Source organism: Danio rerio, chromosome 1, assembly GCF_052040795.2.
Source record: "Danio rerio strain M-AB ecotype USA chromosome 1, GRCz13ab, whole genome shotgun sequence".
Taxonomy (NCBI): Eukaryota; Metazoa; Chordata; class Actinopteri; order Cypriniformes; family Danionidae; genus Danio; species Danio rerio.
In genome coordinates, this window is record NC_141021.1 from 47,369,476 (window position 1) to 47,396,847 (window position 27,372).

At 36.9% G+C, this 27,372-nt stretch overlaps 1 protein-coding gene across 1 annotated transcript; it reads right to left on the bottom strand.

The window, feature by feature from the left end:
* Positions 1 to 27: 27 nt before the first annotated feature.
* smu1b (SMU1 DNA replication regulator and spliceosomal factor b) lies at positions 28 to 26,244 on the bottom strand. The gene is made up of 13 exons (XM_087237568.1): positions 26,168 to 26,244; positions 25,096 to 25,306; positions 23,543 to 23,695; positions 22,925 to 23,035; positions 22,740 to 22,817; positions 22,254 to 22,382; positions 19,995 to 20,114; positions 15,120 to 15,236; positions 12,455 to 12,582; positions 6,090 to 6,216; positions 5,828 to 5,995; positions 3,772 to 3,924; positions 28 to 1,018 (listed from the first exon to the last, which is right to left on the bottom strand). The coding sequence occupies exons 1-13, from the start codon at positions 26,191 to 26,193 to the stop codon at positions 920 to 922; spliced, it is 1,620 nt and encodes a 539-aa protein (XP_087093694.1). The 5' UTR covers positions 26,194 to 26,244; the 3' UTR covers positions 28 to 919.
* Positions 26,245 to 27,372: the final 1,128 nt, after the last annotated feature.

Sequence of the window (27,372 nt, forward strand, 5' to 3'; positions counted from 1 at the left end):
GGACAAAAAAAAAAAACAATCCACATGTTGTAAATCGAGACGTCTCTACATCTTTATTAGAAATCTACTGCAAATATCAAGCAATCCACATCTAACGAGTTAATGATGCATCTTAACGACAGATCTTTTGAGTAGATTGTCACGGATTATTCATGCTTGAATTTGAATATTTACCAGGACTGTAAGATACTCCGAGACTTGCACTGTAAAGCAGTGTTATACCATTATCCTCAAAAAAAGATATATATATATATGTATAGATAGAAAATAATCTGTAATTATCAGAATATAAACCACACCGATTACTCTCATACAGTATTGCAGAATCTGCATATCATGTTCACCTGCATGCAGTACGAGTAGATGTGCTTGGTCGAGTGTTAAAACACACTAAACCGTTGTAAAAATCAACACAATATTGTACCGTATGAACTCTAAACATATCAGAATTCTAAATGTACACAAGTACAAATATGCGATAATGTCCTCAATGAGTCCAGGACCAGTGCAGTGTCACATTATGAGCAAATACACACTGATTATTTCCTCTTTGGCCAAAAAGATCAAAGAAACGCACAAGGTTACCTCAAGAATGGCCCGCAAAAAGGAAGCCAGTACGTTTACCACATTAATTCCGACCGGGCTAAATTTGGCATGCGGATATCATCACAGACAATACTACAAAGCCCTTAATAATAATAGTAAGAGACCAGTACGTTCATGCAGGTTTTTTCTTCCATGTTAGCATTAAGAAGTTAGTTTCAGTTAATGAAGGGAAGAGATGGTTGTTGTTGAATCCTCTGAATGGAAGACAGTATTGTATCGCAGGCATGAAGAGCAAGAGACGTGTGTTTGCAGGGGTACCACAAAGATGAGACACGTGTGCATATAATATAGTCCATGTGTTGATGGAGGAGGCTCAGGGCTTCCAGAGTTTGAGCAGGCCGTCCTCGCTGTATGTGGCGATCAGATTCTGGTGAGGGTGGTGAGCGATGCCAATCACATCTTTTTCATGTACCTGTGGACGACATACACAAAAGCGATTGTTTAATTCAAAGCAGACGCCATTTTAATGTGTAGTTTGATGCACACTTTATATGTAAAGTAGATACTTTCAGATAATTTTAAAATAAAAGGTAATCTATTTACATATACAGTAGTCAACCTTCGAAGTGGATCATCACGCTTCATGAACAACCCCTATTCTTGTATTAGGACAATTTAAAAAAAAAATTTCTGGATCCACATCAAATGTTGACCACTGTATATACACAGACTACTACACACTTATATACACTACTATACACACACACAGATTAACTTTATACTGAACCAAATGTTCCTAATAAGAGATGCATCATTAATCAGAAGTTTTGATTAAATTTAGTCGTCTTTTCTGGTTTCAAGAGTTCACACTTAGCTGATGGTTGACAATAAAGCTTGTTGGACATGCTGTCCTGCGAGAGAGCCCTGAGCTTAAAAGGTGCTCGAGCCCTGGGCTCCCTCCTGTTAGCAGGCCGAGAAGGGAGATTGAGCTCAGATCTCGATGAACTCCCCCGACTTGTTAATGGCTAATGACAGATTATAGGAATAGCTATACTGCTTACTAAGGCCCCGTTTACACTAGTGCGTTTTAGTTTTAAAACGGCATTTTAGATAAAAAACGATCCGCGTCCACACTAGCGTTTCACCTAGCGCCTCTGAACATATCTGTCCACACTACGCCACTAAAAACGTATATCACGTGACCATTCGCGCACTCTGGGCATGCGCGTTCTAATATAAACAGAAAGCATGTGTCTCGCTCGGCATTTGGTTATTGTTAGTCAACAAATGCCGGTTGAACATTAAACGCGATGGCAAAGAAAGCAAGAGAGGTATTTTTGCGGACAGACGATGAGGTCGAGTTGCTACTAAATGTAACAAATGAATAACTGCACAATGGCGCCTAAAACAGACAATAGTGCAAACAACGCTCCCATTTCTGTGCCCATTTTGATGTTTACGGTACTGTCTTCCGGTAGCGTTAAAGCCATGTGTTGTGATAGGGACTTGACAAATAAGGGAAGGATACGCAATGACACAAAAGCCCCAATCAGGTAGCGAATCTCAGCAGTCCCGCCTCCGTTTTTGAGATGTCTCAGTTTTTCCTCATCCACACTGAAACGGAGCAGCAGAGTTTTCAAATTAAATGGCATGTTTATGGATTGGGAGGAGCCCAGGGGAAACCCACACGAGCATGGGGAGAACGAGCAAACTTCGCACAGAAATGACATCTAGTCAAATAAGGACTTGAACCAGTGACATTGTTGCTGTGAAGCAACAGTGCTAATCACTGGGCCGCCGTGCCGTCCAATCTAGAAACATAAGAGCGAGTAGGGGTGGGAGGAGGGATTCTTCAAGATGAAGATACTGAGATAGGAAACTTTGGTTATTTATAGTGAGTTAGGAATCGTATGATTCGGTCACACTGCACTTTTCTCCCCATAGACTTCCATTCATACGCTTGAACATGTCAGACCGGAAATGTAAGGTCGTGAGGCAAGTTTCATAGTTCGCTGCATTGGAAAGTTCAAGCTTGGTGAACTCTGACCTGCGAACTCTCATCATATAATAACGTGAGACCAATCGAGGATCAAAACATGACCTCTCTGGACAGAAATTTAAAACTTGGATCAATCGCTCGCTTTGTTTAATGTTTAGTCATCTTGTTTAATCCCGCTCCTTATTGCAGCGCTGTACGGCAGAATTTCGCAAACTCAAAGTCCAGTGTTAACTGCAGCTTTAGCTGATGCAGGACCAGCTATGGTCAATCATAAGCCTGTGCTCTTTCGCAATTAATTTATAATAAAAACTTCACTTAAATCTAGAGCCTCATCCAAGAAATCCAGGGAAAAGAACATTTATATTATAATATAATTATGCAAACAAATGAAAACAAAAATGTTTTTTGACGTATCATTTTTTTTTCATCAAAGAAAGCATGATTAATTTAAAAGTTCGAACAAAGCCTTGACACACAAAAACAAAACACAAAAGAAAAAATACACAAAAAAACTAAACTCACTGTCAAGAATTATCGAAAAAATACTGCAATGTTTTGTTAAGCGGTGACAAAAAGCCTAATAGCAAAAAAGTATAAACTTTTTAAAAGGTTTAGCTTGAGAAAGCAGAGCAACAAAATAATCAACACCAAAACAAAACAAGTTTTGATGTGAAATACATCACAAAGCAAAAGCAGTGACACCCAAAAACTAAACAAATTGTCACAAATCATCAAAAGTCTTATTGTTTTCAATGAAATCACAAAACAAAAGCAAAAATAAAAAGTGAAACTTGAGAAACAACAAAATACAAAATGTGTTTGAAGACTGTGATTGATTTATGAGATCAAAACACGTTTTGTTTTTGTGCTTTGTACATGTTGCTGTTTTGGGGTTTCTCTGCTTTCTTGTTCCACTTTATATTTTATATTTAGTTTTTTGTTTTGTGACTCTTTTAAATGAAGCAAACTAAAACATTCATTATCATCAAAGAGACCCACATATAGACAAAGTAGTAATTAAACAGAAATGAAATTGTTCAATTCAAATGTGTTCATAATAAGGATGAGCATTAACCACATATTTTGATTCTCTTTTTTTTTCTGGAGTACCAAGAAATCGAGTTCCTCCAGCTGTGGGTCTAGCGCTCTTGACTGAACCGAAGCGTGTCTGCTGGATAAGCAGCATGTGCTGTGCTGTGCGGGGCGGGGGGGTGTGGTGACAGTACCGTGAGCGTTCTCTCCAGCTTGCCAGTGATGGTGCTGAAGCAGTACAGCACATAGTCCTCTCCCACGCAATAAATCCACTCGCCACGTGGAGACAACGTGCAGCAAACAAAGTCAGCCCCTTCCCTCACGCCAGAGCAGAAACTCCTCATCACCTGCAGAGGAATGAGGAGGAGATAAAGCGCAGTCCAAAACACGCAGGACTGAGTCATCAAACGCGTCGACACAAGAGTGGGCGAGACGGGTACACCTCTTACGCCAGCAGACACCCAGAATATTAAGTGCGCAGTTATTTTTAGCAAACCTCACACAACCTGCGTTGGAAGTCAATGCTTTTTTTTTTAACTTCTGCTTAACAGGCAGCATTTAGTCAAGGATTTTAATTCACAGATGGTATAAATATGTGCAGCATGCTGTCTGTTTGGAAAATATAAACACACAGGTAATTTGTGTACATTTTAAGGAGGTATGAATTTAAATCTTGATCCTTGGCATGGAATAAATTTATTAAAAGTACGTTTCAAAATAGCTCAAAGGGTTAGTTCACCCCAAAATGTGAATTCTGTTATTAATTACTAATGTCGTTCGGATCTCCTGAGACCTTTGTTCATCTTCAGAAAAAACATTATGATATTTTAGATGAAATCAGAGAGCTTTCTGACCCTTCATAGACAGCAAGGGTCCCGGGATGTTCAGAAAAATAACCAAAACATTGGCAAAATTCAATAAGTTTTCCAAAATATTCATTCATTCATTCATTTTCCTTCGGCTAAAGGCTTGGTTTATATTTCTGCATCAAGTGATCGTCGTGATCAGTGCTTAATTTATGATTCGCGAGGTCCCGGAACAGATCGGGCTAACTGATCCGGCATACTACCCGAGGATGTAGAGTTGTTGTGCATGAAAGTGAAGGAGGGGTGGTGGGGTGTGTGGTGGAGGGGGTGGGGGGTTTCTAGGGGGCCGTTGGATAGCGAAGGGGTTTTGCGAACGTAAGTTAAGAGCCGGAGCGGAGGTTGGTTTTCGCGAACAAAAGTTAAGAGGGTTAGGAAGTCACGGAGCACAGAAAAAGTAAAAAGCGGATGGGTGAGGAGGTGGGATCGGTAAAATGAAGTGCTGGATCAGATTTCAGAGGTGCCAGATCCGGAGTGTTCCGGCACAAATTAAGCCCTGGCCGTGACCCACAGTGCATGCCTTGCGCGTAGTCGTGTGTGTATATACTTCTGCATGCTGTTGGTGTTGCACTGCAATAACACTTCTGAAACGCTAGCTTGTAGGTTTTATGTTCCTCTGTGCCGAGTTTTGTGGGTGTTTTGTTTTTTTCTGGACGATACCTTAATGTACAGGTAGCTAAAACGTGCTCATTCAGAGGCGAGAACTGGCGAACGTGCAACAACATTAATCATAGGGTAAACACAAAACAACAGTTTCTTTCTAGAGCTCCTTCACAGGACTCGACACTTGTAAACACTTGCTCCATCGGGCCCGCAGCTCTTAGTACCGCCCACACTCGTCACAGCTACCAAGCCAGCCAATCACAAAGCTTGCGCTACATGTCATTGTGATGTTTAGTTACATTTTTTGAAAAGTGCATGTCAGCGTCGGCCATGGCGAGGGCTATACGACCACGTGAAAGCTGCGCTGGAGAATATGCGTGCGGTTAATGCAGAAGTATAAATCAGCCTTTAGACTCTGATTTATCAAAGGTCGCCAACGCGGAATGAACCGACAACTATTCCAGCATATGTTTTACGCAGTTGATGCCCTTACAGCCACAACCTATCACTGGTAAATTTCCAAAATATTAAAATATGCAAACTATTAGCCAATCATATGAGTATGTGTTTACTTTAAAGTTTATAATCCACCATGTCTATAATAACTGTGATCCAATTTGGGAGATCAAAACAGATCTGTAAATAGCCATTGCTTCCAAAATATATATTTTTATATATACATCTTAGTAACATTATAAATGGACCTCAGATAACTGTACAAAAATAATGAAAAGGCCCGAAAAAGACTCCTTTAAGCCAGTTTTGGTCAATTAGTGTTTCTCACCTGGCCATGAATGTTCGTAACAACCACTGTGTTGGTCCTATTGCTCACTACAAAGTGCTCAGGGGTCTTTGGAACCAGCACAACATTGTTAACTGTGATGTCTGTACCCTCAGGGATGTCAGGGGTTTTTATTGTGTGGGTGCAATCCATTGTCTTCACGGTCCAGACCTGACGAAAAACAAAAATGAGTAAGAAAATCCTCAAAAGTACATGTGAAAGGCAAAGACTAGTAAAGGCAGGACACTACAGTGTGAATACATACTTTTACCGTGCCGTCCGCCGATGCGCTAATGACATGCTGGCCGTCGTGCGAGTAGATGACATCGTTTACATGAGCTGTGTGGCCTCTAAACTCCTTCAAGCACTTCCCTGACTTCAAACCATGAATCCTGATCATTGAAATAAAGGAGTTAGAAATGTATTTGTAAGCACAACACACAACTTATTTGCTTAATAAATGTTAAGCCCAAGAAAAGGAGCGACAATCAAAAATCATACGAAACAAAGAAGCAATTCATAAAAAGGAAGCATGTTATGATGCCATGAATTGATTATTTTAAGCAAAGAGCCTAAAATCCAAAAGGAAAAACCTTAAAATAACATTAAAGACCTTTTTTTAAATTTTGTGTACAAACTGCAGCCTTACTTTCTCATCTCACAATCCACAAATTAGATTGATTATTATTCCTCTGTTGTTGAGAGACAAAAGAACACACTCGCAAGTTATGATGTGATCAATTAATGATTAATTCCTTGACAACATAAACCCTGAGCAAAGCTGATGCTTAAAACCATGTCAAAAAACATACCTGAACAAAATACAACCAGAGCACGAGCAAAACACAAATCAGTCGATTGTTATCGTCACGGGAAATGACTGACACCTGACAACAAAGCAAAAAAGAAAAACTTTGAACAAAACAACAACCAAACCAAAATTAAAATATAAAAAAACAAACAAACTAACAAAAAAAAAAACAAAATAACATGACACCTACATCAAAGAGATGATTGATTTCTTTGGTGAATAAATGTTGAGCCAAGACACCTAAAACAAAGTGAAATAAAAGACAAAAAAACCCTCATACCAAGCTAAAATAAAATCCAAAAACAAAGCAAAATTCATTTGTTTATTTAATTTCTTTTTGGTTGAGTCCCTTTATTAATCAGGGGTCACCACACCAGAATGAACCGCCAACTATTCCTGCATATGTTTTGCGCAGCAGATGCCCTTCCAGCCGCAACCCAGTACTGGGAAACACCCACACACTCTCGCATTCACACTCATACACTACAGGCCAATTTTGTTTATTTAATTCACCTATAGCGCATGTCTTTGGACTCGGGGGGAAACCGGAGCATCCAAAGGAAATCCACGCGAACACAGGGAGAACATGCAAACTCCACACAGGAATGTCAACTGAACCAGCCAGGGTTCGAACCAGCAACTGTCTTGCTGTGAAGCGACGGTGCTTCCCACTGAGCCATTGTGCCACCACAAAGCGTAATGAAAGCGAAAAAAACATTGAAGTGAAAATACAAGCAAACCTCAAAACAAAGCAAAATAAAAGTGAAAAACAAAACATACCTAGCTAAACTACAACAAAGCAAATCAATAAACAAAGCCAAATAACAATGAAGAAAAAAATACAACAGAGCAAACACACAAGTTATAAATGAAGCAATTTGTCGCCGTATGACCACTTTATTCAGTTGTATCAGTATCATATTTAGATTTAATAATGGATTTCTTCAAAGAGTGAAGCCAAAGCAAAACTGCAACCCCAAAAACAAAAATGAAGCATAACAATCAGGGGTGCCACTAGGGGAGGGGTCAAGTTAGGAGCCGTTTAGGGGCCCCCAGAGACACTATTAGGGGATGCCAACCTCCCAACCAGATGCCAACCGCCCAGCTCTTTACTTTAATCCATGAACAAATTACCCTGCCACCCACTTTAGTCCACGACAACCCCCAACCCCCACTCTTCCATGACACTTTCCCAGCACCCACAACACCCTCAAACTCTTGACACTCTCGAAATACTGTCATAGGGCCCGTACCATCCAGCGGCACCTCTAATTTCCATCAAACAGACTTTTAAAATATTTGACATCAGTCATAATAACTTTGCCTGCAACTAACATGACTCGATGGTAATCTGTAGCGTTCACTGCTACATAATAAAGCGAGTTTCCGCCATTGTTTTCATCTGTTCTTGGAGATCCATTTATAATGTTTTCTAAAAATGCATCAACAAAACATTGAAAAAAAATAACAATTCTCTCTCTCAAGCACATGGAATTCCACCCACATGCACCATGAGAGTCGAGCGCTGACGCCCAGCCGCAGAACTACTGCAGTCAGGACTGAGAGAGAGAGAGAGAGAAATATACAAGATTCACTGTACAGCCAAATAACCCTGAATATTCCTCAGTTCCAGTCACTACATGGTGATAATTAAATCAGGAATTCGTCTAGGTGAAGGACCCACTGCTTATCTAGTAGCCCATTGTATATATTATGTTTTATATAAATATATATGTATGTATGTTATTGTTTTATATGTATACTGTATATATTCCTTTCTATTTTATTCTGAATTATTATTGTTATTAATTAATATTCAATATTGATTACTACTCCTATTATCTATATTGACTTTGCTATGTACACTTTGAATATGTACTCATGTCATGCCAATCAAATGAAGTGAATCGAATTGAGAGAGAGACTTCGCTTTCAGCATGTGATGATTCTTACAGCATCACGTCTCCACAGTCTAATTTATGCCAAAAAATTCCTCAAATCTACCTATTACTATCTTACGAACATTTACAAACACACAATAGCTATCAAAAATAATCAATAAAACATAAAACAGACCAACTTTTACACGTCATCTCTAATGTTAGGCTGGCATTCACGTGTCTCCCTCACACACACACAAGAGCATAAATCCAATCTATTGCAAAGTGGGCGTGGTTAGCATTCTTCAATAAGGAGCCAATAGCGTAACAGCTTTACATCTTCACGCCCCCTATTCTAAAGAGCTGGAATGACAAAACGTCTGCCTGTGTGTTGGCAGATGTGCGGGCTACAGAAACACATTATCTGTGCGTGCTCCTTCTCCGCAGCACGTGGCCAATCACGCTTCTCACCACCCACATGCACCATGAGCGCCTAGAAATGACAGCCAGCCTTAGAAAGTGCTGCAGTCTGGTACCCGAGATGCTGAATCGGAGCATGTGCCGGAATATTCCTAATGATGTTTAGCACCCAGACCACGACTTGAGATTTTCCCTCCTCCTCCTCCTCCGCCCCTGCCTTTTTTTCTGTCTACAAAGCATCCGTGGCAAAACATTTTGAGGAAGGTAACCTACAGTTTCCTGCTGGCACTTGTTATCGCATAGCAACTGATCATCTTCTTCTGCTGCATGTAATAACGCTTTTGGTGTGAAAGTCATTACATGCTTGGCTTCCCCTTCTGTTTCTTTTCCTTTTTGCTAAGCAGGAAAACCACAGCTATTAGCTGACTATCAAAACAAAGCAAGAATGCTGATGTCATGATGCTTTATTACTGATCATTAGAGTCAAAGGATGCTTAACATTGAAGATCAAGGAGAATTACGAAATCATACATTAATATGTGAAAGCAATCTGTTCAATCTGTAAGCTGGTTTTGGGATTCATTAAATGTTCATAGGAATACAATTGTGAAATGCTGTTTTTTTCCTGTTACTTGCATGAAAACTTACAATTATTTTGCATTCTCAAAAGTGCTTCTTGTATATATATTTACACAACAATTCTGTCTGGTTCTCGAATCTGATTGGCTGATAGCCGTGCGATATATTGCAATAACAGCACTCTTCACTCTTGTGTATTACTCCGCCCACATGTGACAGCAGATCAATAAACCCACTACAGACAAATATTGCAGCTGTTGGACAACATAATGTACTTTTGAGGCTTTTTCAGCCATGAATGTAGTTGTTTAGATTGCATCTATGCAGTTTATTTATAAGGACAGTGCCTATTTTAAAATAGATTCACCGCATCTGCATTCATCAGCCTGTCATACTGAGTAGAGCAAAGATGGTTGACAATGTCCATCCAGAAGATGGCGACAGAGACTGCATAATAGAGACTCACTCTTTTATGTGGGTTAGTGCTGTATTTATACCATAGTAATTGTAGTGTATTGAGTGTTAGATGGAACTCACATATCAGGAATGTTTGCATTTTGCGTTGGCCACTCTTTGTATAACAAAGAGTTACTTTTTGGTTGGCCATTTGTTTGTGTCTAATGGGTCTTCTGCTTTCGTTACTGCAGACTAGTTCCCAAAAAAGAAAGAAAGAAGAAATGCCTGCATGTGTTTAGTGTTTTTCCTTATCGCAAACACAACAGTACTGTGGTAGTGTTTGAGTTGCTTTGGCTTTTTCGGGGTTAATTATTGTGATCTCCTGATTGCAACATGCAACAATCATGCTGTTCAGCCTTATAATCCTAAAATGTCAGCAAAATCACCTGTTTTGTCATCATTTTAGACATTACGGTAGAGAATCATTCAAATACTAGCTCTTAAGTGATGTTTGTAAATTAGCAGCTGTTTCTGCCGTTCTGACGTCAGCTTCAGATATAAATTAATTGCAGAAGAAAGTAGTTCCTAATAGAGAAAGGGTGTTTAGACTCTCCGTGTTAGATTTTCCTTTTTATATACACGATTATGCCGTCGAGCTGTTGTTTAAATGCAATATCACATTCCCACAAGTATATAAATATATATATATATATATATATATATATATATATATATATATATATATATATATATATATATATATATATATAGTTTTGAGATTTAAAGTTAAAAAAGTTAAAGTAAAAAAAAAAAGATTAAATGTTGAGAACAAACTCATTAAATATTGAGAATAAAGTAGTTTAGTTTTGTGAAAAAAACATGTAATTTTTTTTGAGAATTCTTTTTAAATTAAATGTTAAGAATAACCTCATTCAATAATAAAATAAAGTTATTTTATTTCAAGAAAAAACATTAAATTTGGGAAAAAAAGTTTAAATAAAACATTGAGAATAAACTCATTCAATGGTGAGAAGAAAGTCATTTTGTTTTGTGAAAACCGTTCAGTTTTAAGAAAAAAAAGTAATTTAACTTCGAGAATACAGTTGTTGTTGATGTTGTTTAGAGAAATAAATTCTTGTTTCTCATGAATTTTATCTCACATTATTATGTTCTGTTACATTCCTATTGCTTTGTCCAAATCTTGAAATAGTTTTTATTTTTTATTAAAGCTTGACTTTAAGTTTCTTCCTTAGATTCTTTTATAATATTTTTTTAGATGTTTTTCACCCTTCATTGGGCCAGAATAGTGGAGGTTACAAACAGAAGAGCATTGGGAGCAGAGAGAGGTGAATTGAACTCAGGTCTCCACGAGCACCACAGTGCTTTATGTCAGCACACTTAACCACTAGGCTATTGCCGCTGACATTCCATAGAAGACAAAAAAAGAGAGATTTAGAAAACTTAATATAAATAAAATAAGATTTTAAATTAATAAACTGCCTAAGTTATTGTACTAATTAATGATAGAATTACATTGCTAAATTATTTTTTAGGTTGTTAAACACCAAAGCATCTTATTTTCTTAACTAAAAAGAAGAAAATATTTAATTACTTAAGAATTTATCAAGAATTTATCACATAACAATCAAACAAAATTGTCAAATTCACCCTCTAGTGGCAGTCGCACAGAATTTCAATTTTGATCGTAGCGTCAACATGGCAGCTATGCTGATATAGATCGTGTCTAGGGTATTAAACTAAATTTTAAGTTTAATCTGATCATATATATATATATATATATATATATATATATATATATATATATATATATATATATATATATATATATATATATAATTTATACTTTTTTGTACAGTGTATTATATACACAAAGAATTCATAGGCAAAACCACTAAGTGCTGTCTATTTTTTTTTCTAAAATAAGCATTTTCCTCAGATTCAGATTTGTAGATTTAGTAATTTTACTTTTTATGGCAATGAGCTATTTGTTTTTATTATTTTTAAAGTGATATAACTGAACATAAATATCGAATGCTGAGAAAAATGATTTCAGACGGCACTCTCATTATATAAAATAATTTTTTTACAAATCCATTTCAAGCTACATTCATATGCTCTGACAAGATAACATATGTATTGCAAACCCTCTTTCATTTGTACTTATTTGGGCTGAGGACATACCAACACAACGTCGTAGAAAGCAATGCAGATATTCCAGAAAACAAAAGATTGGCAGAAGACATGAATACACTGTGTGGGCAGTCAATCAATCACGTCAGATACCAACTGGATGCACAACTAATCAGATTTAAATTGACAGTCTGAACAAGGCTTAAATGTCTGTATAATTACAGTCGCTCTAGAAAGCACATTCAGGATGCCAAAAACCCATTCATTACACCATCAAACGCCACTTGTGAAATAATAATGCAATAATAATGATGGAATGTGTAAAAGCGGTGCATGATGATTTGCATAATAATAAGGCTTTATGATGTTTGGACATGTAATAATATGTTAAACCTGATGGTCTGGTCAAAGGATGAACTCAGTAGTTGAGTGCTGTCCCGGTTGAAGCAGACACTGGTCACCGCTTTGCTGTGGGCTCGTTCCAATCTATTCAGACACGTCCCGTTCAGAATTCTCCAGACCTAAAATAAGAAAATAATCTCTGAGACTGAGTTCTGAAAAGTGCCACTCACAGTTTTAGGTTCAATATGATTTTTCAATAATGTTTTGAAGAGAACTGCTCATTGAATTAACCCTTTATCAGGCGAAGAACCATATATACCTGCCAACCCTCCCATTTTCCCGGGATTCTCCCGTATTTTACATTGCTATCCCGCTATCATCCTGTAAAGGTAATATTTTGTGTAAAAAATATTTCTTACATATTTTAATCTCTCTATAAAGGATGGCAATAAACATTATAGAGCCGATCCTTCCTATACGCAACCCATACAACCAAACACCAGGAAGTGTCTCTTGCTCTTAAATGTGAATCTGTTCTGTGCTTTCCTTTTGTTTGAAAACACTTTACAATAAATATAAAAACAGCGGGATTTCATTTCTTTCTATTAAAGGTGCCGTTGGCCCTCCAAATGCAATCCTCAAAAGTTTATGTAACAGTGGGTGACTGTCAGACATGCTCCATACTGATAAATAGATGCTGCTTTACAAACGGATTTTGTACACACAATTTGAAGCAGAGCGAAAGTGACACTCTGGCGTTTTAGGTGTGGGTTTGAACAGAAATAATAATAATAATAATAATAATAATAATAATCTAAACATGTTATATGTTTCCTGTATTTTTCCTGTAATTGAATGTTTCTATGAAAAGTGGCAAAAAACATTGAAGAACCAATTCTCCCCATACGCAACCCATACTGCCGAACCACCAGGGGACGCCACTTGCTCTTAAATGTTAATCTGTTCTGTGCTTTCCTTTTATTTAGGCATGAAACAGTTTAAAATAAATATAAAAACAGCAGGATTCCCTTCCTTTCCATTACAGGTGCTGTTGGCCCTCCTATGCAATACTCAAAAGTTTAATATACTGGTGCGCAACTGTCAGACGCACTTTTATACTGATAAATAGAAGCTGCTTCACAAACGCTACAAGTTATTTAAAGCCGAGGGAAAGTGGACACTCTGGGTTTTGGGTGCGAGTTTGAACTGACATTTGCTGGATAAGTTGACGGCTGGATAAAGCCGACAAGAAAATGAATGAATGAATGAATGAATGAATAATACTAATAATAATAACTGACTGTAATTACTGACTGTTTTAACTGTTTATTTACAATGAAACAGCTTCAGATGAACATATTTAGTAATTTGTTGAATTTTTTTTATTCCTTATTTTCAAATCCCAGTGTTGACAGGTATAAAAGCATATGGTAACTTCATTGGCATACAATAGTCAACATTTGACTACATTTCAAAATTGGCATGAATGTCTGGCATGAATGAGTGTTGTTTAATAAATTTAGGACAACTTTGATAAAAGTTTTTGATCCACTTCAAATGTTTACTACAATTTTTAGTTCAAAGGTCTTGTCATGAACCACAGCAGCACTTCATAGATTTCCCAATTCAATGAGTGACAATAAAACCAGTAATACTTTAAAATATTATTATTCTATTCAAAAAAGTGCTACTATTAACTAACAAGGGCACAAAAACACTTCCATTTCCTATCATATACATTTGAATTCACCTAATATTTCCTCAAGTCTCTAATGGTTCATTTGCAGATTCATTCATTCTCTGACCTGTCAGATGATCCAGTTTGCTGTAATTGGTTGTTACGAACAGTTGGGAAGTGAAACTTGTTTTGGCCATTCAGAATCTATTCTTTTTTTAAGGAGACAATGGTTTTATTTGTCATGCACTTTGTAGACCTATTACAATCATAAACAGCTACACCACACACAGCATGAAAGGTAATATCTGAACATCCTTACTCCACTGTTTGGTGTCACTTAAGAATCATTCAATGCTGATTTGAGGTGTATGGAATGTGTAATGTACTGAAGTGGGAAAAATCAAAAGTGTTTATTTGAAATGGAAATAATTTGTGACATGGTAAATGTTTTTATCATTAATCTTGATCTATTTAATGTCTGTAATTAGAGTATACTTTTTTCTGTTTGATCATGAGAACAATAGCTGGGTTTCCATCACCCTGTGTTAATGCGCATTTTAAAGTATTGCATGATAAAGGAGTGACGAAAACGTCCATTTTTGTTATGAAAACATTTGACGTTAACGTTTATATGCTCACTTGAGGTTGTTTCGAACTTGGTTAAATCTGAATAATGTAAGATGGAAATGTATTTGCTGAATAAACTCTGACATAGCGAACATTACACCTACATGACCAATGAATTAACTCCATTAGGCATGCCCTTGATTGCTCGGTTACGAATACTACAGTCAGCCACTCTAACTAGATGCAATCGCACCTAATTAATGTGAATGTGGGATCATTTCTTTTTTGACAAACTTATGAATATATTAACTTAAGGTTAGGATGGAAACCCGTCTATTGTCTCTTAGATCTGCTAGAAACCAAACATACATGTTTTTCCATAAATCTTTTCAGAAGTATCTTCACACATTACAATATATAGCCAATAAAGTTCTCTTCAACAATCAATTGTTCTTAATATCAGGACCTCACCTGTATCTTTCCATCCTGAGCTCCAGAGGCGATCACGTGGGAGTCGTGACTTACTGCCAGACACAGCACAGCTTCATCCATCATCATGAAATTATCCTGAGCCTGGTACTTCAGATCCTGCCCACAAAGTAAACAATCACAAAAACCATCACACACAAAAACAACACACATGGCAGGTTCAAAAAGTAGTGAGGATGACACAATGTTTCTCAAAAAACACATTTTAAAAGGCGCTGTTGACTTAACATTTTCAACAGATGTCAATAACAACCCAAGTAATCCATATATACGAAAAACATATTTAGAAAATGATCATGTAAATTTATGTGTATAAAATTAAATGACACAGGGAAAAAATATTGAAGACATAAAGAAGGGAAGGTGTAAAAAGGCATGGAAAGCCCAGACAGCGGCTGAAATCTCTCAGTAGTTAGAAAGCAATGTAAATGAATGTTAGCTGCTTCAGCCCCAAAATCTACACTACCCAATGATAAAGATGAAACCAGGGTGGACATTTCAGCAAGACGATAACCCTAAACACAGCCAGGAAACTCTCAGTTGGTTTCAGAAAAGAAAATAAAGCCCAGTCAACCACCTTTCCTTAATCCAATAGAAAATAAAAGCTAAAGATCAGAGTTCATAGATGAAACCCACAGAACCATAAAGATTTGCAGACCAAGAGAGCCTTTTAAACAAATAATTAAATATATTTTAGTAGTTCAGTGCTTTCTCATTGTCATTGCATTGAATGGCTGAATTGTGCCAAAAGTTTTGGTTTCTTTAGATGTTTGGATTGTCACAGAAATCTGGTACAATTTCATATCAGCAGCACCTTTAGAAATACTTGTAGCAGGAAAAGTCATGGTGTGTTCAACAATTATTTTACCCACTGTAAATGCATGAACATCATGTTAAAGTTAATCAAAATGTTCAATTAAATGAATTTAAATGGAAAATAAATTATTAGAGTGGCGTCATGGTGGCGCAGTGGGTAGCATGATTGCCTCACAGCAAGAAGGTTGCTGGTTCAAGCCCCAGCTGAGTCAGCTGGCATTTCTGTGTAGAGTTTACATGTTCTCCCCGTGTTCGCATGGGTTTCCTCCAGGCCCTCTGGTTTCCCCCACAGTCCAAATTGGGTGAGCTAAATTCTCCGTAGTGTATGTGGATGAGAGTGAATGGGTGTTTCCCAGTGATAGGTTGCAGCTTGAAGGGCATCCACTGCGTAAAACATTCATTCATTCATTTTCTTTTCTGTTTATTCTGTGGCGACTCCTGATTAATAAAGGGTCTAAGCCGAAAAGAAAATGAATGAATGAATGAATAAATGATTAGAAATTAAAATAATTTAGGGTTATAAAGTTTCTTAATAGTCTTAAAAGTTTCTGTATTAAACAAAGAAAATCTACAACCACAACTTTGTGATTTTTCTCAGTCTCTTACTGTATATTCAAATTCCACAGTAGCAGTGGAAAGTCCACTTATGAGAATGGGGCAGGATTTATTTTTGTCCCCAACAGCCTCAGCCCAACCTGATAGACGTCACAGAGTGTGGGGTGACCCATATTCTATACCTCTGAGGTTTCATTAGGAACCAAGGCTCTCCCGACAGAAAAATTAAGCCACACTAAATGTGAAAGTATATTTTTGCCCCCTCAAAAACAGGCCTAGGACATCACGCATGCGTCGCCTTTATTCATGGATGAAGGAGATAATGTTCTTGAGCTCTGTAATTGGAAGAATCAGCCTGAGAATACACAGATATGAATGTAGACTGGCTAAAAGTGCATTTTTTGTTAATAAATAATGTCAAAGCATTGCAATAATTAAACATATTTAGCAGGGAAACTCCTGGAAAGAGTTAATTTTATTGCAAGAATGACATTTAGCAAAGTTAACACATCTCTAATTATTCTTATGTCTATGATAACCAGTTTAATTTTTCTCTCCAACGCTTGCAAGCGGTTACAGTATCCTCGTGAATCACTGTCTGGCAAGCATTTCTCCCTGGATGAAAGCCCATCATTGCAGGCTGAATATACTGAAAACTGCTGTGCTGCTGTTCACCCAGCCAAGAACTACCAGTGCCAGAGCCCTGTCATTTCAATACACAACTCGATGAATTCATTCACACCGAATGCCAAAAACCTTGACGTCACCGCTGACAAAGACCTGTCATTTTCAGCCCACATACCAACCGCTGTCAAGACAAGTTCCACCAGAAGGAAATCTGTGAAGTCGAACAGTTCTCAACAGAGCCGCTTGAGATTCTGCTATAGACCTGGAACATTAGCACATTTATGGTTTGTTCACAAATGGCAAGATTGGCTTGATTAAAACTAAATCAATTGCTCTGGTTATCTGAATAAGTGTGAACGCTGCCATCCCAATCTTAGTGTACACACCAAACTAGTGGACCGAGACTGCTGGAAAATGGCTCTCAGTCTCCTTCCACACACAAATGACAAGAAACTTTGGTTTCAAATATACAAAGACATCTAAACAAACCAAAATGCAACATTAAAAAGGACAGAATGCTCAAGAATTCAACATTTTTCTATTCAAAATCATAACGCTTCTTAAATGTTCAACATTCAACATTCTTGAATGTTTTAGAAACACATCTCCTTGGAAGATTATTTTCTGCTGCTGTTCAGACACTTTCACACATTTTATAAGATTTTCACAAGTTCATTAAAGCCTACAGTTCATCTGTTTTCCAGTTGACTTACACATTTTTAGATATGGTCACATCTCACCTCTTCTAAGCTATACTCAATGGCTCTATTCATTGTAAGATTAAAAAAGTTGGTAGAAAAGCATCTCTCTTGCCTCCCTTGGGCTTTATGAGTCTTAAAAGACTTTATTAAGCACACCATGGCATGTCAGGGTAGCTAAGTCTGCCTGTACACTAGTGCTTTTCATTTTAAAACCCCTGTTTTAATGTCCACTGGTGTTTTTAAGGTCTCCATCGACACTATCCAGCCTAAAATGATGCTAAGTGACCATTCAAACTCACTGGGAGAGTGCATATTTTGCTGGCATCTGTATTTCCAGTCAACTGGTTGTGCAGTGGCCACATGAGAAGGGCTTGACGATTGTGCATAGCCACACCTCCGATTTCCAAATTTAGTAGGGATGTCCTGATCAGGTTTTTTGCCCTCAAGTCAGAGTTCAAGTCCAAGTCATTTGATTTTGAGTATCTATTGATACTGAAACCATATCCGATACTTCTACAATGCATAAGTGAAGTTTATTTATAAACAAATTTCGAGAGGATCACGTGCTTATGATTGTTCACAGCTGTTCCAACTTTAGCTAATAGCTGATTATCCTATCAGACGATCCTTAACTCACTATAAATAACCAGACTTTTCTTATCTCAATATCTTAATCTCGAAGAAACCCCCCTCACCCAACCCTACTTTCCCTCCTTTCAAACGGGCGTCACGGTGGTCAGCGATTAGCGCTGTTGCCTCACAGCAAGCATGCCCCTGGTTTAATTCCTTTCCAAACCAGACCAGATTTCTGTGCGGAGTTTGCTCGTTCTCCCCGTGGTCGCATGGGTTTTCCCCGGGTCCTCCGGTTTCCTCCCACAGTTCAAAAACAAGCACACTAACAATTAATCCAAAATATTTTAGCTTAATTCTAAGTACACCTTCAGCATCCATATCTGACACTTAGCTACAATAAGCAAGAGGGGGAGTCATCGAGATCTACCTGAGCTCAAACTCCCCTCTCGCTTTGCAACGGTAGGGAGCCCAGGGCTCGAGGATCTTATAAGCTCAGGGCTCTCTCCCGGGACAGCACGCCAAACTAGCTTTATTATCAATCATCAGCTAAGTGTGAACTGTTGAAAGAAGAGCAAAAAAAATTCAGGATTATCCTTATTTTATATTTAATTCACCTTATTTTAACATTCAACAAATCAGTTTGTTTGTTTTGTTAAATGTAGCCATTTCCTTTCCACCTTTGTCAATCCCAAGTTTACATGTCTCACAGTTTGCTATGGCAATGTTGTCGTCATCAACTTTATAATACCTCCAGACCACCGCAGACATACTCGCGATTTCTGCTTCAAGCTGCTTCTGTGTTCTAAATTGCCAGCATTTAACCAGTAGCGTCCCTGCAACTTAGTGATGTCATGTCGCACACGTTGCTGTTTCTGTGTGAAGTCAAGAAAGAGGTCTAACTTCTATGACACCGCATAACTATAGATATGTAAAAAATAATGAGGATTCGAGTTCTGATCGGGAGAAATTGTCCAAATCCGATCGAAACTGAAACTGAGTGATCAGGACTGATTTCCGATCATGTGACTGGATCTGGACATCCCTAAAATTTTGTGTTTTAGTTTGTCTGAAGTGAAACAGAACAACAGTATTTTCAAACTAAAATGGGGTCTTTAGCAGTTTCAAAATGCTCAGTTTGCATGGGTCAAAGTTGTGGAGTAATGTAGACACCAAGGTGTAACTCTAGCAAAATATATGAGTATAAAAACAAACCATAATAGAGAAAGTTAGGTAACATAAGGCAGTGCAACACTATTTGTTCACACAAATAAAGCCCATCTATCCATTTCTGCATCATAAATTAGTATACATTAATAAAAATAATGGAAAAATAAACTAAAGTTATCAACTCAATCTACACAGATATTAACATTGTAAATCATGTGAAAACAAAGTGATACTAATGAAATCAAGCACTGATTTAAAATAAAGCATCAAAACAGTGAGGGTTTTGTCTTTTTCAGAGCTTTACTTCATGCCACTAATGAAGAAATGTGAAGAGAAAGTGACAGAACAAGATTAATGTCTTGGAAAATCTATGTATTTAATGGCCAGTATAATCTATGCGCTTGCAGTACATACTCACCTTGCAAATTTTACCAGTGGTGAAGTTCCAGACTTCAATGAAACCGTCAACAGATCCAGTGATCAAATACTGTCCATCAGGAGAGAATCGAGCACACTCTACATGGGACTTTGGTCCGAACTGTATCATACATGTAATGGCACCAAAAGAAAATGGGAAAATGTATTAAAATAAGAAAGAATAGCATTATTTTTAATGTTAGCTATTGAATTTAATATTGTTGCAAAATTGTTAATTTGTTTAAAGTAAAAAAAAAAAACATTTATCTTTGACCAACTTATATTTAATATTTTAATAACTTTCAGAAATCCAAGCACTCGTCTGGACCCCAAATTAAGTCCTGACTTTAACAATGTTAGCTGTGCTTTGAGACACTGCCAACCCCTAACAAATTGAGTACAGTGTGTTGATATTAGTCCAAAAGCAGTGTCAAAGTGAGATTGGCAGAACACAAAGACTGAAAGCCTCAGGTCACAAAAGCAAATAAATGTTCATATGCTGAGCCCTGTAGCATGAAGGGTATGCAGATAGACCTTTTAATGCGGATGGACAGAGCAACCATTACTTATTTCTATCTGAAAACATTTGTGCCATCTCCTTCAAGCAATAACTTTAGCTTTCATATTTTTCTGACAAAAAACAAAACATAAAAACACATTTATACAAACCATAATTAATATTTATTATTACAACTGATATTTGCCACATTTATTAATATCAGTATTTCTAAATATTAAAGTAATATCTCAACATAAGCATAGAGATTTTGTAAACCTCAGGACTTGCCTGAATGTTTGAATTAAAGAGCATTGAAATCTATAAACGAAAATTTAAGTTAGCACTTTAGTTGCTAGCAGAAAAACAATAATTAGGTTATTTGAACGATAATTTTGACTTCTGTACGATCGATAATGAAAAAATCATATGATATACGATAATTTAAGTATTTCATGGCATTAAAAAAGAATTTCATTGTAATCTTAGGGCGTCTATTGATCTAGCTGCATCTTTTGCCTACTGTCTGTAAGGAGAACATGAAGTTAGGCACGTTTCCTATCTTATCTTACATTACATTTTCTCAGCCAATCAACGTGGAGAATGGATGAATGTTTGGCCATGTTTAAGTTAGTAGTTTACAGGTTGAGGTCGATCGTTTAAGCAAGAAAGTAAAAACATTTGCTGAAAAGGAAGGTGAGAAGGACAGGAAAGTTGCACTTGTTCTCGTTTTTTCCCCATTCAAATGTATTATGTAAACATGTTTTTCCAAAGTTAATCTCATCAAAACAAGGCCACGAAATCAGCTTATTACTGTTATTCTAAATGGGCTCGTGTTAAAAGTTTGGGAGGGTGTGCAAATTTGCTTGAAAGTTGTGTTCCATGTTTTGGTCCATATCGGCATTAAATTTGTACAGCGAAATGAGTCCCTCAACATCTGGCAATGGCATCGACTTGGAGGTAAAGTTTAAACCTTCCTACTAAAGTAAGCCTAGTTTTTTTAATGTATTGTGGCAATTTGCAAGTTGTATCGAAACACTATTTGTCTACATAATAGCTGTATATTCTCAGTTTGACTCGTGTACGATAAATATCCTCCAAATACAATAATTTTGACGTTCTTTTACAATAGTTTGACATTTCCAATCTGGCAACACTGGTTGCTAGCTTCTAACATTAATTAGCATATCTCTTATGTTTTAGCATGTTGTTATCATGGTTCATACTACTCAATTAGCATGATTTTACATTTGCTAGCTTCTACCATGTTTTAACACGATGCTAGCAGGCATTAGCCTCTTACTAGCAATTCAGCATGACAAACATTTTAGCTGTTACTAACATGTATTGGCACTATCATGCATTAAAACATTGCTATCATATTTTAACATGTTTAGGATCCTGTTAACATGTTTTAACACTATACTAGCAAGTAGCTACCATGTTTCTAGTATACTTTAGAACTAACTTGTTGCGACCATGAATTAACAGCTACCACATTTCATGTTTCTATACTTTAAAGCATGGCTTACATGTTTTAACATTTTGCTAGCATGAATTAGCATGTTGCTAGCACATTTCAATAATGTTTTGCACAAGGGTCATATTTTAACATACTGTTAACATGTGTATTATCATGTAAAACATTTTGCTAACATGAATTAGCATGTTGCTAGCATGTTTTAAATACGTCTGACACATTTTGAACATGAATAAGCATGTCATCTGCATTTGAGAGTTTTTTTAATTACACACTGAACTCACCTTTATGAGGCGACTGAGCTGTGTGGGGAAACGCTCTTCCTCCATGTCCTTCAATGCACCTTTCCCCCGAAACAGTTCCAGAGACATCCCGGGAGGCAGAAGACCCTGGTGCTGCTGCCACTTCAGTGACTTACAAAAGACAATGTGTGCAAAAAAAGACAAAGAATTAGTAGAGAACAAGGAAAAAACCTGCTAATACTGCTCAGTTAATAGATATGGTGTAGAACAGGGATCACCAAACTTGTTCCTGGAAGGCCGGTGTCCTGCAGATTTTAGCTCCAACCCTAATCAAACACACCTGAACAAGCTAATCAAGGTCTAGGTATACTTGAAACACCCAGGCAGGTGTGTTGAGGCAAGTTGGAGCTAAACCCTGGAGGGCACCAGACCTCCAGGAATGAGATAGGTGACCCCTGGTGTAGAATATACACAATTCTTGAAAGCTTAAACATGCTAAACTACTAAAATACTTTATATTTTCCTTACCAGCATTGCTAATGAGCCAAACTGTCTGAGCGCTTTGGTCTCCTGTAACCTATAAAGAGCCCCTTCACATATACGGCCCTGTAAAAACAAAGGATGTGTGATACAGGCAATACAAAAAGGCACCACATATATAAATAGCCTGCAACAGGTTAGAAAAAAAAGAAAAGAAATGAAAGGTGTCAAACCTGGCCAAGAAGACCCATGAGACGAGAAGGGGGCACCAAACAGACCTCTCCAGCAAAAGCTTGAGCGATAGCAAGTCTGCGCTTCTCTTTACTGCTGCCCACTGGATATGCCTGCAAGCCAATGCCAAAAAAAGTAGTTATTCATTGTTTCACAAAAATATCATCCGCCTTGGCTTGGACGGAGAAGTGTGATTATGCAATCCATTATTCAGTTACTTTAGCTGTAAACAACTGTCTGTTGAGATGCATCAGCTGTGATCAATATATCATAATCATAAAAACACAGATTTGTGTTTTTTTTTTCTGACAACTTTTACTATTTCCTGTACTTAGTAATTCTGTTATTTAGCAATAAAAACAAATGCAAGATTTCTATATTTACAAATACTCTAATGACCTTAAAAGACGTTTGTAATTTGGGAGATTAATATACAGTAAGTTCACATTCACACAAAGTACACATCAACGTTTCTGCCTATAGATGTTAACAGTGTTATTCTGACATCTTCGTGATTTGAAAGTGCAAAGACATATAAGTATTGTAACTTGTGGTGCAAAACTATCCAACTGTTGATTAATTTGGAAAAATAATTCACAAAATGAGCCTTTAAATCTTACCTTCTGCGAGTCGAAGTATGGATGTGTGAGCAGGGTCTCCATGCGTGAGTAGCGCTCAGGCTGAGTGTGTTTCAGCATGATCATGGGATCAGTTTGCTTTAGTAAACACTGAGCTGCTCCCAACTCACCCAACTCAATCAACTCCAGCACAATCTAAACAAACAACAACAGAACATTTCTAGTCTCTGCTCAGTTCATTGAAATAGAGGCTTAAGCAGCGAATAGATACCAAAACTGTTTTTTGAAAATGTACATCAAGAAAGACAATACTGCATGAACAAATGGCATTACGACTTGATATTATTCAGGGTTTAATTTTAAAAGTAATTTACAAAATACAGTTGAATATACAGTTGAAGTCAGATTTATTAGCCCCCATTTGATTTGTTTTTCTTTTTAAATATTACATAAATGCTGTTGAACAGAGCAGGGAAATTTTCACAGTATGTCTGATAATATTTTTTCTTCTGGAGAAAATTTTATTTGTTTTAGTTCAGCAAACATTAAAGCAGTTCTTAATTTTTTTAAAACCATTTTAGGGACAAAATTATCAGCCCCTTTAAGCTATTTTTTCCCCGATAGTCTGCAGAACAAACCATCGTTATACAATAACTTGCCTAATTACCATAACCTGCCTAGTTAACCTAATTCACCTATTGCACATTTAAATATCATTTTAAGCTGTATAAAGTGTCTTGAAAAATATCTAGTCAAATATTATTGTCATCATGACAAAGATAAAATAAATCAGTTATTAGAGATGAGTTATTAAACTATTATGTTTAGAAATGTGTTGAAAAAATCTCTCCATTAAACAGAAACTGGGGAAAAGATTAAACAGGGGGGCTAATAATTCTGACTTCAACTGTATATAAAAATTGTTCACTTTAATGTTTCAATTAGCTTTTGTGAAATTATATTTCACTACTGTCATTCAACAAAACGTTCATGTCAAAATGAAACACTCTGAGCTGCACTAATTAAAATGCATCACATTTTATTATCAAAATCTTCCTTATGACAAACGGAAAAAGTTTGGTTTAAGGATTGTCAAGAATTTTAGTATCCAAACTATTGTTGCGAGAAATGGTAATACAGTAGATGATGAAAAAATAAGTAATATTCATTTTTAAAAGTTGTATGTTTTTTGATAGGAACAGCTTACCCAAAAATGTATATTTATTTTCTCACTATTCACACAACCTCAAGTGGTTCAAAACCTTTATGAGTTTCCTTTTCTGTAGAACATATAAGAAGACATTATAAAGTCTGTTTTGAAACTGGTAAGCATTGACTTCCAGAGTATAAAACAAAATACTACATAAGCCAATGCATACAGGTTTCCAACATTCTTCAAAATAACTCCCTTTCCATTCAACAGAAGAAAGAAGTACTTTGAGAAGCTAAATGACAGAAATATCAGTTTTGTGAGAACGTTTATTTCTGCGTATGCTTTACCATTTATATATTTCATTACATAACATTATTCTAACAACTGTAGCGTTTGTTACATTTGGGCAGATTGGTCCTAAAATGCACCTTGACTACTTTACCTGTTCGTAGAGGTCGATGAGCAGCTTGTCGGGAAGTTTGAGATATTGTATGGCAAGCAGCACGATGTCCCACTGCCCGTTGTTGATGTCCGAGATGAAGCTGTCGATGCTGTCCACCGTGTGCAGAGAGACGGTGGTCTCCTCCTGGAGCATCGCCAGAGTGCGGTGCAGATTATTCTCCTTCAGGTACTGCATGATCAGCCGGATCACGCTGCAAACAGTCAACGACGCCGTCAATCATACAATATGTCACACTTTTACCCAGTAGCATTGGATTAACTAAATAATAAGTTCCTTATCTATATTTTAAGTGTGATTAGTTCTGCGTTTAGTCTACTTGAAAAACAAAACACGCTGACGTATGGCTAAAAACGTTTATTGTTTATATTGTGGTGTCACAAAATATGTAGTTTTTCATTATTATATGTGCGCAATATTACAACAGAGGATGATGACAAAAATAGATAAATATAGGCTATATAAGAGCATCGCGAGAAAGTTGCAAGTCGAATGTTTACATTTTGCATTTTGTTTAGCAATCCTTTTCTATAGATTTTTATATTGGACCTGTAGCTATTAGTTTTTGAAGTGTTCATATTTTATTAATATTTATTTGTTATTTTATAGATTTTAAATAATAAATATGCCCTAAGTTCTACATAAAGTGCGTAAACAATATAGTCTACTTTTAAATGTATAAAAAAGAAATAGTCATTTGCATGTAATCTTTATATCTTTTCTATTATTTATATCGGATATGAGATGACTTATATCGTCATTTGTCGCTCAGCCAAGATGTTAAATTCTTCTCAAAACTTTTGTCTAGCCTAGCACAGGTAGTAACTGATGATTTTCATCAATGAAAACGAATGCACAATATTTTACTTCAGACATCATTTACATTGTTTAACAGTTCTATTCAATTTTCCCTTGGATAAGTGTTCCCGTCAATGATTAAAAACGCATCTATACCATTTTAAAGCTGCTTTGATTAGAGGAGATCATTAATAATAAACCCCCATTCATGAAATTACAATAATAATGTAATAAACAAAACCAGTGTTTGACTTACTCTGCGGATTCCACTTCGAGGTCCATGTCTGCGGCTGTGTTTGGTGCGACTCTGCTCTCCTCCGTCTGGATGCGACTGCCAATATTCTCTCCTGCTCGTCTTGTGTTGGTCCTCAGCCACGTGATCGCCGTGTGTCCGCGACCGCCCAAAACACGTGCTGTTGTATTTATTGCTCCCACGTCTGAGATCGCAGAAACCTCTCGCAAATTGTTGCGGTTTTTTTGGGAGGGCGGATTAATGACGCGTGTGGGGGAATTAATGGGAAAAAACCCGCAACGTTGCCATCAGGTGTCGAGATCTCGTGCAGGCAGATGATGCTGCATCGAGACATGAAGCTGATTTTTTTTTAAGCAGCACACACATTGTAGTGTTTATCCTCACTTATAAGGACCAAAATGGGGATGTACAGATGCTCACTGCATTAAACAAACTAAAAATTACTGGTCTAGTTTCAGTAGACGGCAATTTGAAAGGGTTTTTGCATGCAATCATTGCAAAACACAAATCTATTTTTAAATACAGGTGTCGCTCTCCTGCGAGTCTGTTATGGCAAGCCTCTTCAACATTTACGCAAAGAAAACATGCCGTTTATCAACTTCGTCCTTCAGTGGAACATTAAAAAGAATATTTCACCCCCGTAAAATATAAAGCGTCATCATTTGCTCACCTTTAACCTGCTGAAAACCTCGAGTATCATTTTTCTGTCCAATAGGAAAGATATTTTGAATTATGTTGGGAACTGAAAACGGCACCTATTTTTCCTTCTCCTATTAAAAGTCAATGGGAAAGCAACATTGATCATGTTCAACAGAATAAAGAAACTTGAGGTTTTAAAACCTCATGGGGTAGAACGAGGCAATTACAAATTCTAGGTGACTGACTTTAAACAGCACCCATGACCCAACGTTTTACAAAACATAACTTTCCCAAAAGGTGTCTGAAGATTAAACTCAAAAGATTTAAACTGTAAAATAATAAAAAGTACATTTGAACAGAAGCCAAAACAAGGCATTATCCTGTACATGCAGTTACATTTAAATGAACTGCTGCCGTCTAGTCTAGCTGAAACATTTGGTTTCGTCATGTCACAGAAAGTCCCATTCATGTTATGCTTGAGATGAAGGTTCAGGCTGTTCAATTATTGCAGCCTTCTGCTCATAATAAAATGTAGAGGACAACAGTGTATTGGATTAAATGTTTTGCCA